Raw genomic sequence first — 14,779 nt, 5'->3', positions numbered from 1 at the left:
TATAATTGGATTGTAAAATGTCTGTAAACAAGATTTTTCTAAAAAGATTCAAAATTCTGAAGCAAAAGGTGGTAAACAAAGTACATACTAATGATCTTCAATAGACAAGCCAAAGGATGTTCAAGAATGACTAAAAACTAAGATAGATAGTAACATAGTAGCTCTAAATCTCATTCTACCAACTGAAGCATGGGGGAACTCTCTGGGCGGGTGATAAATTTAATTTATTGTATATTTCTCCTTTCACTCTCTTTCTTCCCGCATACTTAAAAGCTCTGCAAAGGTTGGTATCCTCTACAGTGTCCAGGGAGCAGAGGGGCCCTGCTGAGGCTCCTAGTCAAACGCTGAGCTGGCCTTGGTCCCTTTGATTCATTGTCCCTTCCGTGGCCCCTCTGGGGCCAGTGTGAGCTGCAGCGGCTGTCTCACCGGCAGGGTCCTGGGACAGATGTAAGACCTGCTCGTCCCAGGGCTTGCCAGCCTTCACCCAGACAGGGATCGCTTTCCTTCTTTGCCTTTGTTTCTCTCACTTGAATAAATAGTGACAGCTTTTACAAGTTTCACTAAGAGTGATTGAGTTCAGGGTGCTCCGCTTTCAGCCCTGACAAAAATAACTGAGGGAAGGAATTGCAAATGCCAGCCGCTGGTTACCTGCTTGAAACCTATATGTTAGGAAGGTGCAGGAGGGCGGCAGGGGAGAGAACAATGAGTTGCTATTTCAGTGAGTACGTGGGTCTGGAAAGGATTTTTTTTTTTTTTTTTTTTTTTTTTTTTTGCGGAAAATAACAGATTAACAAGGAAGTTTCTTTTGAGGTGTTCTTGCTCTGATGTGGATAACAAGGCAGTCTTTTGGGGAAGACAAAGGATTACCTAGGTCAAATGTAAAGGTAGAAACTCACAGGAATTATACGCCAAATTTCTTCCTCATGCATAATGGGTAATTTAGAGATGGAAAAAACAATTGTTACCATTGATGAAACCTCAGTGAGACAGGGAAGGGCTGTGTGACTTCAGTCATGGAAATTAAAGGGGCTTTCAGATGGGCAGGGGCCTGCAGGCTGTGTCCCAGGCTGTATCCCTGTCTGGATGCTCAGAGCCCTTTGTCTAAGCACTTTAATTCACACGAAACTAAGCTCAAGGTAAAAGTCAGTGTGGCTCCCAGTTGTGATAGAGAGGCTCCCCTTACAGTCTGCAGCCTTGGCTGGATACCCTGTCCCAAGAATGAGGGTTTGACAGGTTGCTCTCTGTCTGTGCCAGCAAAAGGAGAGGGTGGCCATATTGCCAGTAGACACCATGAGCATCTCAGTCCTGTAGGGTATGCAGGACGAAGGCAAGATCTAGTTCCTTGTGAAGCAGGTATGCACCCCAGCACCCTGGGCCAGCGTCATTAGCTGGGTTCAGGAAGTTGATACAAAGCTCTGACGATATCTCTAATAGAAAATGGTTCTGTCAAAATGCGTGCAATGAAGAGGGAATTCAAATCCCAGAAGCGCAGAGCCACTTTGCCATGTTGTCTACGTTGCCATGTTGATCTCCAGGGATGGGCAAGAGGCCACTCAGCAGATCTCTGACAGAGGGGACTGGTGCTTTCTTCCCTAGACCTCTGCTAGTTACCTTTGATAAAATCACAGCCCCAAATACCCAGATGATTTCACTCCTGTTAGAGAAATACATGACTTATGTAGCTGGGAAGCCTGCAGGTAAACCTGGCTTGGGCCATGACAGTTTTCTAGAGAGAACGTGGGCCTGCTGTTTCCTAACTGCCTTCATGCTGTGTGCTGACCTCTGCTCAGCAGGCTCTCACCCAACCGTGGGAGGAGCTCCCGTTGGCTTTAAGCCTGTCTCCCCCTTCCTAAGGGCCACACCTTGGCCCTCCAGGTGTTGTGCCCATCAGGATCCAGTCCCTGGGGCCAGAAATAAAGCTGATGTTTGCACGAGGCTCAGGTTAGAGGTCTACTCCTGAGGTCAGGTGGGAAAGCCCATTCCCATTCTCACCGCAAAGGAAGGATCCATAAATACTTCCACCAAAGGAAAGCCGAGGGCCAGGCAGCAGGGGCCACATCCTCCATTCAGAAGGAAGGTCCCTCTTCCCTCCCACCCGAGTTCTCATTTGCCTTTGCCCTCTCACAACTGTAAGAGGAAAGATTGGCAATCCTTGCCAGCACTTTTTCCGTCTTCTTTTACTCATTAATTCTTAATCAGGTTTCCCTTCATCTTTCTCTTCTGCCAGGTCTAGAGGCCTGTGTCAGAGGGTTCAAATGCTGGCCATCCTAGTTGCTGGCTTGGACAAGTTACTTCACTTCCTAGGATGTTAGTTCTCTTCTAACTGTGGGGGAGATGGTAGTTCCTTACTGCCTAAAAGTTTTGTGGGGAAGAAATGAAATTATATACGCAAAGCAGCCAGAGCAATACCTGCCGAGTGACAAGGCTCCACTGGTGTCACTAGTGAGTCACCTTGTTTGATGCTCTGGTCCCTCCGACTTCCCAAAAGCCTCTGTCAGTCCCCATTACCGCTTGATTTTCCCTGAAGGAGGAAAATGCTCTCTTTCGTACAGCTAGTTTGTCTTCTGCTCAGCCTCCCAACTTGTGTTTGGGGATTTACTGGGTACTTCAGTGTCATGTGCTGTAGCCATGATCCTGAAGGTTAGCTCTGAAGAAATGTGTTTTTCATGGCTGGCATCCTGTGTGTGTGCGCAGGGGATGTGCTGGAGACTGAGCCTAGGGCCTCTGCACTGAGCTACATTCCCTAGCCCTTTTATTTTATTTTATTTTTTTTTTTTTTGAGGCAGGGTCTTGCTCAGTCACTAATTCCTCAGGATGAGCTCAAACTTAAAATCCTCCTCCCTGAGCCTCCCAAAGTGCTGGGATTACAGGCGTGCACCACCACATCCAGCTGCCTTATTCTTATTATAAAAATACAAACTGCTGTGAGATTTATCATAGAAGCTTAGAGTGATGGTCTTCTTGCCCACCTCCTCCATGAAATCATCTGTGTCCGTGCTGCCCTTTATCCTCCTTTCCTGTGAACAGTCAGTACCATACCTTTTAGCACTTGGCATTGCAGCATCTGACTTCACTATTGTCATGTTTTAGTCTTTTTAGAAAATAGTTATGCTCTTTAGGGCTGCCATTGAGCTTTTCGTTTAGGTTGTGTACTATGTTTTTAAAATAGAAAAATTAGCCGGGCGTGGTGGCGCATGCCTTAATCCCAGCACTCGGGAGGCTGAGGCAGGAGGATCGCTGGGAGTTCGAGACCAGCCTAAGCTACATAGTGAGTTCCAGGTCAGTCTCAACTACATAGTGAGACCCTGTCTCAAAAAAACCAAAGAAACAAACAAACAAAAAAAAGAAAAATTACATAATGCAGATCAGGACCACCTTTTTTCACATACAAAAATCACTTGTAGCAAGGCATGGTGGCACATGCCTGTAATCCCAGCATTGGGGAGGCTGAGGCAGGAGGATTGCTGAGAGTTTGAGGCCAGTCTGGACTACATAACTGAGTTCATGACCAGCCTGAGCTACATAATGAGACCCTGTCTCAAAAACAAACAAACGAACCAAAAAAAAAAAAAACCCCACTTGTAGTCACACTACTCAGAGATAATGTTTAAAATATTTGGGCGTATAATCTTATAGATTTTATGTATATATATATTTTATAAAAATTTAATGAAAGATGTTCCTGTACATGCTGTATTGTACTTTGCTTCTTCACTGAATTATACTGAAAACCTTTACATGTGTATATCTCTAGCTTCATTTCGAATTTTTTGGCCCTCCCCCCATTTCTAATTTATGAATGTATGATAATATACCTAACCAGTTCTTGATTAGATATAATTTTCACTTATGTCTTAGGGGTTACTGCTTTGTGTTTTCTTACTTGGGGTGATAAACTATCTCTAAATACTCTGGTGGCAACCATTTTCAACAGATTTTACAAAATTAATTTTATGAAATCTTATTGACTACTCATACTGAAACTCGGCATTTTTTATTCAACTTAGGAGAACACAAACTTCATTTCATCCCAGCTCTGATCGGCCCCTTCCTCGAAGTGACCCTGATACCCCAGCCGGATCTCCGCAACGTCATGATCCCCATATTCCATGATATGATGGACTGGGAGCAGAGGCGGAGTGGCAGCTTTAAACAGGTAGGAGCAGTGCTCCGGGTAACAGCTGGGGGGCTTCTCATCTCTCCAGGCTCTCGGGACTCCTCCGTTCAGCCGGAGGTGGGAAATAGGGACTGGCGGGCCCGGGTTCTAGGCCTCCTGTCCCCGCCCACACCGCGTGGCCTTGTACCCTGCTCCGGGTCCTGTGCTCCACTGATCCTGCAGGGAAGCACTGACAAACCACTTATTCCTTTCAGCTGAAAAGATCTTTGATTGCCCAGGTCTGTATTTAAGAGCTTACAGACACTTTATTTGCTCCCAGTTGGACACAGCACAGAGGAATCCGAGGGTTAATGATTCTTAAAATCATTGAACTCTCAGTGGTCTGCACGTTGTGTTTGGTAAATGACTTAGCTTTGAGCATTTGATTCACAGTATGTTTTATTGCTCTTAGCTTGAAGCACAGAAAATTAATTTAAAGGATAAAGTGGTGTTGAAATTCTCGCAAAGGAAGTTCCCCAGGGATGAACCTACCATTTCTTGTTGACTTAGCTTCTAATAGTGCTGCTCTAGTTTTGAGAAGACAGTCTCCTTACAAAACCAGGTCTCATAAAGAATCAGCTGCTTTTGCCATTGAAGCCCCTTCAGTTAGAGGTAATAGGTCTACTGTCCGTTCACAGATTCACTGCACCAACCTGTCTGCCCACAGTTTAGTGGTCGTCCTTTGAGCTTCTCCAGATGAAGCCTTCCTCACATCTTAGGAATCCCTGTCAATCAACCATACAAGTGATTTGATTGCATACATAAAACCTTAAGCTTGGGCATCTCACTCATAATCAGTATATACATTTATTTTCAAGAGAGCTGGTAAGTGATTATAAGGCTTTTTAAAATTGTGCTTGGTGAAAGGACCCACTTCTTTGTCTTTATCTCTTGGTTGCCACTTAGTTTAAAGGCAGAACTGAGCTCAGTCCTTTGTCAAATTCAAATCTCCCTCCAATCCCTAATTGTTTGAACTCTCAGGCCATAAAAGAGTTTCTGTCCCTACCCCTGCCTCAGAGAGATGAAGGGATATTTTTTTCTTTTCTGATATTCAAGTTCCAAAGAATTTACATCCTTGAAAACATAAATGTTTTGACTACAGTTTTCAGGAAATTTGTCCTTTCTCTCTTCTGTTGCTTATTGCTGACTTAGAACATTTTTATCTGCCTACCATCTGTACATGGCTGGGACAAGTTCTCAACTTCAGTAAAGATTTAGTGCAACCTCGAACTGTTTTAGGAAGGAAAGCATATAAAACACATCAGAGATTTAAATTAATGTATGTGGGCATCCTAGTTTGCTGACGCTCTTATATATAGTGATGTAAAGAAAAAAGAAATAGGACTTGCCAGTTTTTATGGTCCTTAAAAAGGAATTCAAATGTTTAAATAGGATTGCAAGCATTTGTGTTTAAATCACAGATAGATAGATGTCTTTGGCAGCCGGAAAAGCTACCCAGCTGGGAGTTTGAAGTCATGTTAGCGCCATCTAAATTAGCCCCCTAGAATTCCAAAGCAATGGCTGCTATTAACCATGGCGGATGTCACTTTCACAAAATATACTACAGCTTTTTCCCTGGCGTGCAGACATATCTTTTAATTTGCCGAGGAATCCTACTCATGGAAGGGAGGAAGAGGAGAGTAATATTGGTGTATGTTTCAGGTGGAAGCCAAATTAATTGACAAACTGGACAGCCTGATGTCAGAAGGCAAAGGTGATGAAACGTACCGTGAGCTCTTCAACAGTATGTGAGTAACATGTCTATCTCAAGTTGCTGCTCTCGAAGGGGATTTGGTGTTAGTCCTGAGCTGCTCTGCACTGCTGTAGCTGATTGCTGCGAGGACAGCTTGAGTCTCACAGGAGTGCTTTGTCTTTGTGGAGTGTGAAATAAAAGATAATTGCCTAACTCTGGCGAATGGATCTTATTATGTTGATGATTAGACATGTCTCCTTATTTTAATCTCTGATTAGGACAGGTTGTGAGTGTTATATAACATCTCACTCTTTTCTTGCTTAATAACGTTAAAAAAAAAACATTGCTGCAAGATAATGATTTTAAGTAGGGTTATGAGTGGGAGAGGAGAATAGGGGGTGATTGTAATGTTTGTCTACAGTACTTTCCAGTGCAAGACCCCCTTGGCTGATGAGCTATTGGAAAGTTAACCTCATTTGCATCTGTCCTTCAGCACCTGACTTAATCCATTAATACTGATTGTTTGCTTGGGATTATTAAGTGCTTCCTAAATATTTGTTATTAGACTATCAGAGTGGCAAGTGATTTTTTTAGTAAATTATTTGGGATTTGTACAGAGGATAAAGAAACAATGGAGAGGACTCTGGAGTGGTTCCTAGCAGTATAATGTGGTCACAGTCACACACCTGTACCAAGTGTCCACCCAGTGTGTATAAATGGTGAGAGAGGATATGTGGGAAAGGTACGGTGCTTTGGAGTTTCCCTTTGGCACTTGTTTCTCTGTGGCTTCCTATAGATCTTAGTCATTCTCAAACCCAGCATGCTTAAAAAGTTTTTCTTTTTGAATGAAGAATTAGCTCATTGATTCTTAAATGTTTGCAGTTCTTCCAGAATTCATTCTTCCAGAAATTCAGCAATATGTTTTTCTTTTACAAAATATACTTTTATTTGTTGTTATGCTCAATTATCACCTAGAACTAAAGATTAATGCTTTAGTGTAGATGACCAAACACATGATTCTGTAACTCGTTTTAGGATCAGTAATTTGCAACAGTGGACATATTAATATATAGGCTTAAAAATATTAGTGACTGATAAGTTGGATGTATTTCACCTTGCCTGCTGCAGAGTTATTCTCCTGGCTTTCAGGAAAATTACACTGAAAGGCAAAGTCGGGAATGGGTATAGAGGTTTCATGTGGTGGCGGTGGGTGATAAAATGCATTCTTTGTACTGAACCCTGAATAACACCAATTTCTTCCGTTACTATAATTAAACCAGAACTTTTAATGATTATTCACCAAGCCCTTGTTCATTCTTGTGTACAAAGCGTCTGTCTTTCATGACAGCTGGAGTTTAGCAAGAATTCTGATTAAAACCTCATCCAATATAATAAATTGCTTTTGAAAACTGCTCTCATTTCTGTTACTAGTCCTTAGTTTGAACAAAGAACTAAAATGAGAAAGCACTCAACAAAATGAATCCCTTGAGATTTGTGTTTAATTATTTACAATAAGTTTCACAAGATTAATAAATACATGCATAATTCTGTAATGCCTCTTATCTACTTTAATAAAGCCCTGATAGCATGCAGTTTGGATTGCTTGTGTATAAATGGGACTTTGAAATAGAAGATGTACCTTGACATTGGAATCAAACCAGTAATTAAAATATTAAGCCTCTATAATTAGGACTATTTTAAGGGACCTGATTCACTCAATGGAGCATTTTATTCTTTTGTTGACTTTTAGCACATTACTAGAAACACTATAAATATTTTTATTTCATGCTTTTATGATCAGCATATTGAGAATAAGTCAAATCTAAAGTGATAATTAAATATTACTACCTGGGCTCAGAGAACAGAGTGAATAACTATATTTCAAGAAACAATAACATGCATTTTTGGCTATAGAAATCACAGTGAATTAGTGTAATCACAGTGAGTCACTGCACAAATTATGAATTAGGAATACATGCCATTATGGTACAGATTTGTATTGTTCTCTGTAATTCATTTCTAAAACTTTTTCAAAATTTGTTCAGAAGCTGAAAAGGCTGGCAGTAGTGCACTGCTTCCTAAAGTGTAGTTCTTGCCAAAATAGCCCCCCTTAGAGGGAGGTTTTAATGTATAGTGCCTTCCTTCCTGAGAACCCATCTTTCCCTAACTCTTATCCTTATCTTCATTTACTCATACTGTATCTTTTCTAAATCAGTAGAACGAACACACACACATGCACACACACACCTCTGAATCCCCAGCCCAGAATGTATCTTTTTTGATAACAGTGAAATTATGGATCACAGGCCACAATGTGAAATACTAAAATTGGGGTGTTAGAACTAGATTCTGCTTGTCCTGGTGCCACCTGATTCACACGTTCGCCCTTATTTGCTGAGTTCTCTATGCCAGGCAGTTGTGCAGGGCTGGGATACAGCAGTGGCTGTGCTTCGGGAACTCGTAGCAGGGCTGCCTACTGTCTTAGGGTACCTGCAAGGGCTTCCGGAAGAGGTAACCTCTGCCTCAGTTCTTTGCTCTAATTCAGAGATTCCAAATTATTTCAAAGAACTTTATTTAGTGGCCACACATTTAATGACTATTTGGGGGCAAGGATTAGCTGCCTAACAGCATGCCTTAGAAATCTAGCCCTTTCTTCGGACTGCTTAAGAAGAGTATGCACAGACCCCGGTGCCTCCTTCAGAGTGATGCTCTCAGCACAGTCCTGTTACTGAGAATCAAACCCTGTCCCTCTCTCCATCTCCAGTGCTTTTATGAAGTAAAAGCCCAGAGCAGCCAAGTAGGTGGTGCAGGCCTGTAATCCCGGCACTCTGGGAGCTTCAGGCAGGAGGATTGAAAATTTGAGCTCAGCCTGGGCAGTTTTGTGATCCAGCAAGACCCTGTCTCAAAAATAATAAGATTAAATTAACGGCCAGGGTGTAGCTCAGTGCGAAGGCCCAGCTCAGTAGTGCCATCCTGCAGTGCCATGATTCTTCGCATTCCCCAGTGGGTTAGGTCCTGCTGCATGTGCCAGAGCAACCTCATCAATTAGCAGTGGGAAAGCATCTCTTAATGTTGTCACATAGGGTCCCTGAAATGCTGAGTGCAGGCACAAGGGTGTGATTGTAGACCAGATGAAAATGTTTGGCCTTACCCAAGTTACCTAGAAATATTTTCCTCCTTTTGCTGATTCCTTCTCAGTGTGATTAGGTAAATTGGGGAATGGCACACTTCCCAGAAGAAGCAACAAGCCTGGCTGAGAACACAGATGAATTGGTTCTAGACTCGGCCCTGACATTTGGTCGTGGAGTCAAGTCAGGAAAACAGCCTGTGCAGAGCTTTGCTTCTTCTTATAAGAGAATTTTATAGCTGCGATTCCTTACTGCAGCAGGCAGCTGTGCAAAATAATGAAACTCATAAAAGGAAGTTTCCGTGTATTTTTAGAATTATTACTTACCTTGAGTTCTTTGTTTTTTAGCCTCCAAAGTTATGTGTGGGCTGTCACTTGGAGAGACTTCTACATCATCCTGCATTGCTTTGGCAAGCAGATTTTCACTTGAGGATTTGTTCAATACCATTATGCCATTTAAGCTCTGTTCAGCTGCTGTTCAGAGGCTTTTAAAAGAAAACTTTTAAATAGACCAGGGTCTTTTCCCTTGGGGCATTAGTTTAGGCACGCTGTGTCCCTTCCATATTCAGTGTCTACAACCACCCGCCCACCCTTGATCTAGGAAACAGTTTCGAATAAACCAGAAGAGCACACGATTGGGCGTGCGGAGGCAACAGATGAGGAGACAAGACAGGAGACTGGGCACTGGGATGGCAGTAGAAAGCAAGGAGGTAGGCTGGGAAGGAGAATCAGGAGAGAAAACAGCCACGGACAAACGAAAGCTTTGACAGAATAGCTTTCTTCTTTAATGTTTATTTTTTCCACGAAGTTCGTATATCATATGCTTAGTTTGTATTTGTAAGAAATGTTTTTTTCTCAATCTTATTTCTGTTATCAAGATGGAAGGAAAACAAGATTTTAGACAGAAATGATGATCATTAAATTCGTAAGGATGGGAAATATCCTCATCTTGCCATGCCTGTGTTCTTTTATCTTTGGGGAAAGTTCAGTCATGAAGCTCTTGCCAAGTACAACGTTAATTTGCCAAGAGGGGAAGTGAAAGTAAAACAAATGCTCATTATGATTGTTATTATTTTGTGTTTACATAGTGTCTGTGCTGCGAGGTGCTTCAGAGTAGGGGAAATGTAGGAGGAGAGATGTGGTTCGGGTACTTGTCATCATTCTGCTCTAACAACCACTTAGCAAATCCTCTGTGATTAATGACAAAATGAATGAAACTGTTGAGTGAGTGCACAGATAGTACAATATGTATTGAGTGGGCAAATGTTAAGTGAAAGGAAAAAACGCAAAACGTCATACCGCCTGTACAAGGATTTTCCTGTAGCGGTTGCATTGCAGTAAAATTGCTTGGATGAAGATGCATTCTTCTGAGAGGTAGGAAAACATTTTTATGTGAATAAAGCAAGGTCTTACTTAAAAGTAAACTCGGAGGTACTCCTGTTTTTGCTTTTTGCAGTATTGTTTGACATGGTAAGGCACAAGCCTCAGTGTAAGAGAGGAGGTAGGAAAAAATGTCTTTGAATTGCGAGTTTCTTTTATATTTTCAAAATCTGATTATATGCATGTGTTCGTATTTTATGACTTGGATAATCTGAAAATCAATTTGCTTTGTCAATGCTTCCTGGATTAGAATTCCACTGTTTGGTCCCTATCCTAGGTAAGACATTGTTTGCAAATTGTGCTACTTGTGAGATGTTGCAGTGGTTGCTAAGGCATTTAAGGTACTGATGAAAGTAAAATGGTTGTCATGGTGACTGATAAAAATAAATGTTGAAAATGCCCTGGGTTCTTTCTTTTCCAGTCTACTAAAGAAAATTGAGCGGGAAACATGGAGGGAAAGTGGCGTTTCATTAATTGCTACTGTAACTCGCCTGATGGAGAGGCTGTTAGATTACAGGTAAGGCAGGTTCCTCATTTTCCAGACATGCTGTGCTCCAGTTCCTCCTAGAATGTTGTCAACATTGCTCTTGAGTTAACCACTCAGAGAATTGATAATAAGACCCTGGGCTTCCAACCAGCTAGGTCAGCTTTTGATTTGAACTTTTTTGTTTCATTCTGTTGTGTTTTTTGGACAGTTCTTTCAAAGTCTTGCTGAGCTGGGAGGGTTCCTAGTGTTCCTGGCAATCCTTAAGAAAACTAATCTTTTTGGGGGGTATGTAGCATCCTCTCACCTCCCTAGGAGATCCCTGGGATGCATCAACTTTAGAATGAAGACTGTAGACAGGGTGAGGGCAGCGAAACAGGATCATGGGATCGCATCACTGTGCTCACTGGGCTGTTCTCTTTAGAATGGGCAGGGCCAGGGGCTGAAACTCAGACTGTTACCTTTCCTAGACGTAAGTTTTTGATGTTTATGTTATCTAGACTTTGAAAGCAGTTCATCCCACTTGCATACATGGTGGTTGTGTTTTATTTGAAGAGCAAAATCGCCATGCTCACCCATGGGCAACCTTACCAGCTGCTTCTCCCCCAGCTTTGGAGGTGCGTTGAGATTCGCCCTCACTCCTGTGTCTTCCTGAACCCCTGACCCCAGAGAGGGATCCCAGCCTGACCCAGAAGTGAGCACAAAGTCCTGCTCAGGAATCTCTGGTTCCCTGACCAGAGACCATCAATCCCTGCAGCCTTTCTCTGAATTTACACTTTTAAATTGCCTTTGTTGTCTGACTTTTCTGAGTGTGTGTGTGTGTCCCCAAAAGAACAGATTGTGTTTTTCCTCTAGGAAGTTTTGAATTCTGACTATTGCTTTTTGTTTTTAGGGACTGCATGAAAATGGGAGAGGTAGATGGCAAAAAGATTGGCTGCACAGTTAGCCTTCTGGTTAGTACCCTCTGCCCCTTTTCCTCCTTTTATTGTAACATTTCTTTTTTCACAGAAACACTGGGCTTTAATATTTTTAGTAGGGAATGTGCGTTTTCTCCCTAAATATTTCTTAGAAAAATTCAGAAACATTTGTAAGTTTAATGGAAGCCTAGAGGGTCCTCCACTGGGGACGTTACCACTCGTGGGCTGTGCCCCCAGACTGTCTGTAGGCTTTGGTGAGTGGCGGAGGGACTCCAGCTCCTCCTGTCACCCTGCTTACCCTCTGACCGTCTTCTGCTGCTCTCTTGAGACAAAAGCACGTGTTCCCCAGATTGAGGCCCTTCTGCTTCTGTGTCAACAGTTTCTCCCTGTCCTCCTCCTTCCTCCCAGTTACATTCATGCTATATTTTGGTAAGCCTTGCTGATCTCTTCTCTTGTGGACTAATGGCAGTTTTCTGTTCAGCACATTAATTTTCACTCACTGGCTTCTTTGCAAATTGAATTCATAATAGCACTATTGTTAAGATTTGTGTTATAACCAGATGACCATATAATTTATCATGCAGGTAGGACATTTTTGAGAGTAGAATAAAATATTATGTAAGGATAACAGTCTAATCCAGAATTATCCTGAGCAAATCAAAATGTATACAAAATGTCATTTACCCAGTTATTAAACAGTATTGTCACCGCAGATCAGAGGAACAATCATACATGTTTTTCACATTTTAATATAGGGTAAATTAATGCTTTGATAGTTTTCTCTACTTGAGTTTAAAATGCAAGAAGAGCGAGTGCTTCCACTTCAGATTTGTGAATATCATAGTTTTTTTTCTTATATTTTACAAAATACTTGAAACCTCACCATCTATTCTAAGTACTGCACAGTTGTTCTTATTCTCAGTCTGATCAAGCTGTATTGTTGTCTCTGCTTGCACCTTGAAATTTTGTTTTGCCCCTCTCTTTGATTCAGTCTCATCATAGTTCATTGCTTTTGTCTTTTGATTTTGTTTTGTTTATTCCTCTTATGGCCCCTCTTCAAAGCTCACAACTTTTCATTTTCTTGTGATTCATTTTCCTAATTTTCTGCTACACAACTCATCTCTGAATATGACTCGTGTGCTTCTTTACCATACCCACCTCTTCCTCCTCATCTGTAATTTAATAGTTGCGTTTCTACTTCCAGTATCCATCCCTAAAAGTAGTGAGACCTGAGCATTCTCTATGAGGCTACATCTTGTTTGTGAATTACACACTTTCTTCCATAATTCTTTCCTTAGACTCAATGGTGGTGCCCAGGCCATGAGACAAACTCAGTGTGCCTGCCCCTGAGCTCTGCCCAGAGGCACTGTTGACCTTGAACATAATCACACCCTATGTTATGTCTCCCGTGTTGCTCCACTCTTTGCTTGCTTTGTCAGTCTCTTCACATGGCCGAGAGCCTCAGCCTCGGCCTCGGCCTGATCCATGTCTCTGCTTGTATGTCCCTGTCTGGGGCCAGTAGCCAAGTGCTCTGTGAGCTTTAGATTGACTTCTCACCTTGGGTGTACCCCAGCTCCAGGCACAAAGTCTCATAAATAACCCAAAGCAAAGCCTTGACTTCTTCCCGGAGGAATCCTCTTGTGTTGCCTTCATTTTCTTTCACAAGTGCCTTCCATTTAGAGGTGAACAAATTAACACAGTCCCCGGATTCATTTCCTCAATTGGTATAAAAGAAGAGATCATTTCCATGGGTGAAAGAATTAATACTTTGCCCTAAATGTGTTTGCTATGATCTCCCAGCTGGAATAAGCCAGAGACATAATCAAATCAGTGGCCCTTTCAGTAATCTCTTGAGACAAGAATTCATGCTGCTGCTTTTCAGTGACCAAGAATAGTCTTTGCAGTCAAACATGATAGTACCTGCCTATAATGCTAGCACTTGGGAGGCTGAAACAGGAGGATTACAAGTTCAAGGCTAGCCCTCATAACACAGCAAAAGAAGAAAAAAAATCTTTGTAGAAAATGTTAACATTTCAAAAGATGTTCCAATTTCAAACCAGTACAAGAATACTTATTAAAGGACCAAATATATCATTTTGAAGCCAATCTTTTAAGCTTCTACTCCATATGGAAAGTTCTTGATGTTTACTAGCAGCAATATGGTTCTCTTCGACTCCTCACTTCCTGTGAGAGATTTTTCTTAACTCTTTGGAAGGATCAGTTCCAGACCCTCTTCAGGAGAGCTTTGGCTTTCCCTATAAGATAAGAGTTAAATTCTAGTCTTAAATTGGCAAAAATGCATAATATTTGACATGACTAATATTAGGAAATATAATTATTATTTTGTTCTGTGTCTCAAGTTTTGCTAGACATATGTGAAAGAGTCTCATCTGCTGACTGGAGAGATGTTTTTTTAAGAAGAAATATTCATTTACGGAGCAATCGCTTTTTTTGTTCTGAAGAAAGCAGCTTCTTACCAGAAAGCTATTAGAGCAAATCACCCTTTAATAATGTAAAAACCTGCTGTGGGGTTGTTAGACTGTGTTTATGGTACAACAATTCTTGCTAATTAAAATGATTTCAGTTATAATGAGAGAGATTTGAATAGCATTATTTACTTAGCTTTTTAAAGAATGCCAACATCTACAAGAAACAAAAGGAAGGATAATGGTATGAACTGAAAATATGTATATACTTTTTTATGATGCGTTCAACTTAATGTCCGTGTCTTTGGGCTAGAAGAGTCCCTAGACTGAAGAATGGACAGAAAGTACATTTGATAGATGGCAACTGGTTTCAAGCCAAAATGACAATCTCAGCAGCCACATTGGCTAGTTTGGACCCTGACCAAAGTCCTTTCTGGCTAATCAGTTCCAGAAACATTTAGTACTGCTGGGTTTTTCACCTTGAAAACTGTCATCCTCCGCTACTCATTTTCCTCATCTATACGCCAGGCTGCATCAGTCAAAACCACAAAAATAAGTAATGATAGCAGTTTAAGTGTTGTGAGCTAAGAATTCCT

At 41.6% G+C, this 14,779-nt stretch overlaps 1 protein-coding gene across 1 annotated transcript in view; it reads left to right on the top strand.

Moving 5' to 3' along the window:
• Positions 1–14,779, top strand: part of Dock4 (dedicator of cytokinesis 4) — a 433,388-nt gene that overhangs the window by 374,673 nt on the left and 43,936 nt on the right. The window contains exons 32-36 of the mRNA XM_033755915.1: positions 4,008–4,156; positions 5,819–5,904; positions 10,607–10,633; positions 10,778–10,873; positions 11,733–11,793. Of these exons, the coding sequence (XP_033611806.1) occupies positions 4,008–4,156; positions 5,819–5,904; positions 10,607–10,633; positions 10,778–10,873; positions 11,733–11,793 (419 nt within the window). The remainder of the gene's footprint in view (positions 1–4,007; positions 4,157–5,818; positions 5,905–10,606; positions 10,634–10,777; positions 10,874–11,732; positions 11,794–14,779) is intronic.

Source organism: Fukomys damarensis, unplaced genomic scaffold (genome assembly GCF_012274545.1).
Source record: "Fukomys damarensis isolate Sample0158 unplaced genomic scaffold, DMR_v1.0_HiC HiC_scaffold_4, whole genome shotgun sequence".
In the NCBI taxonomy this organism is placed as follows: Eukaryota; Metazoa; Chordata; class Mammalia; order Rodentia; family Bathyergidae; genus Fukomys; species Fukomys damarensis.
Note: the sequence above shows the minus strand (reverse complement) of the source record. Positions and strands in the feature narration are given on the sequence as shown.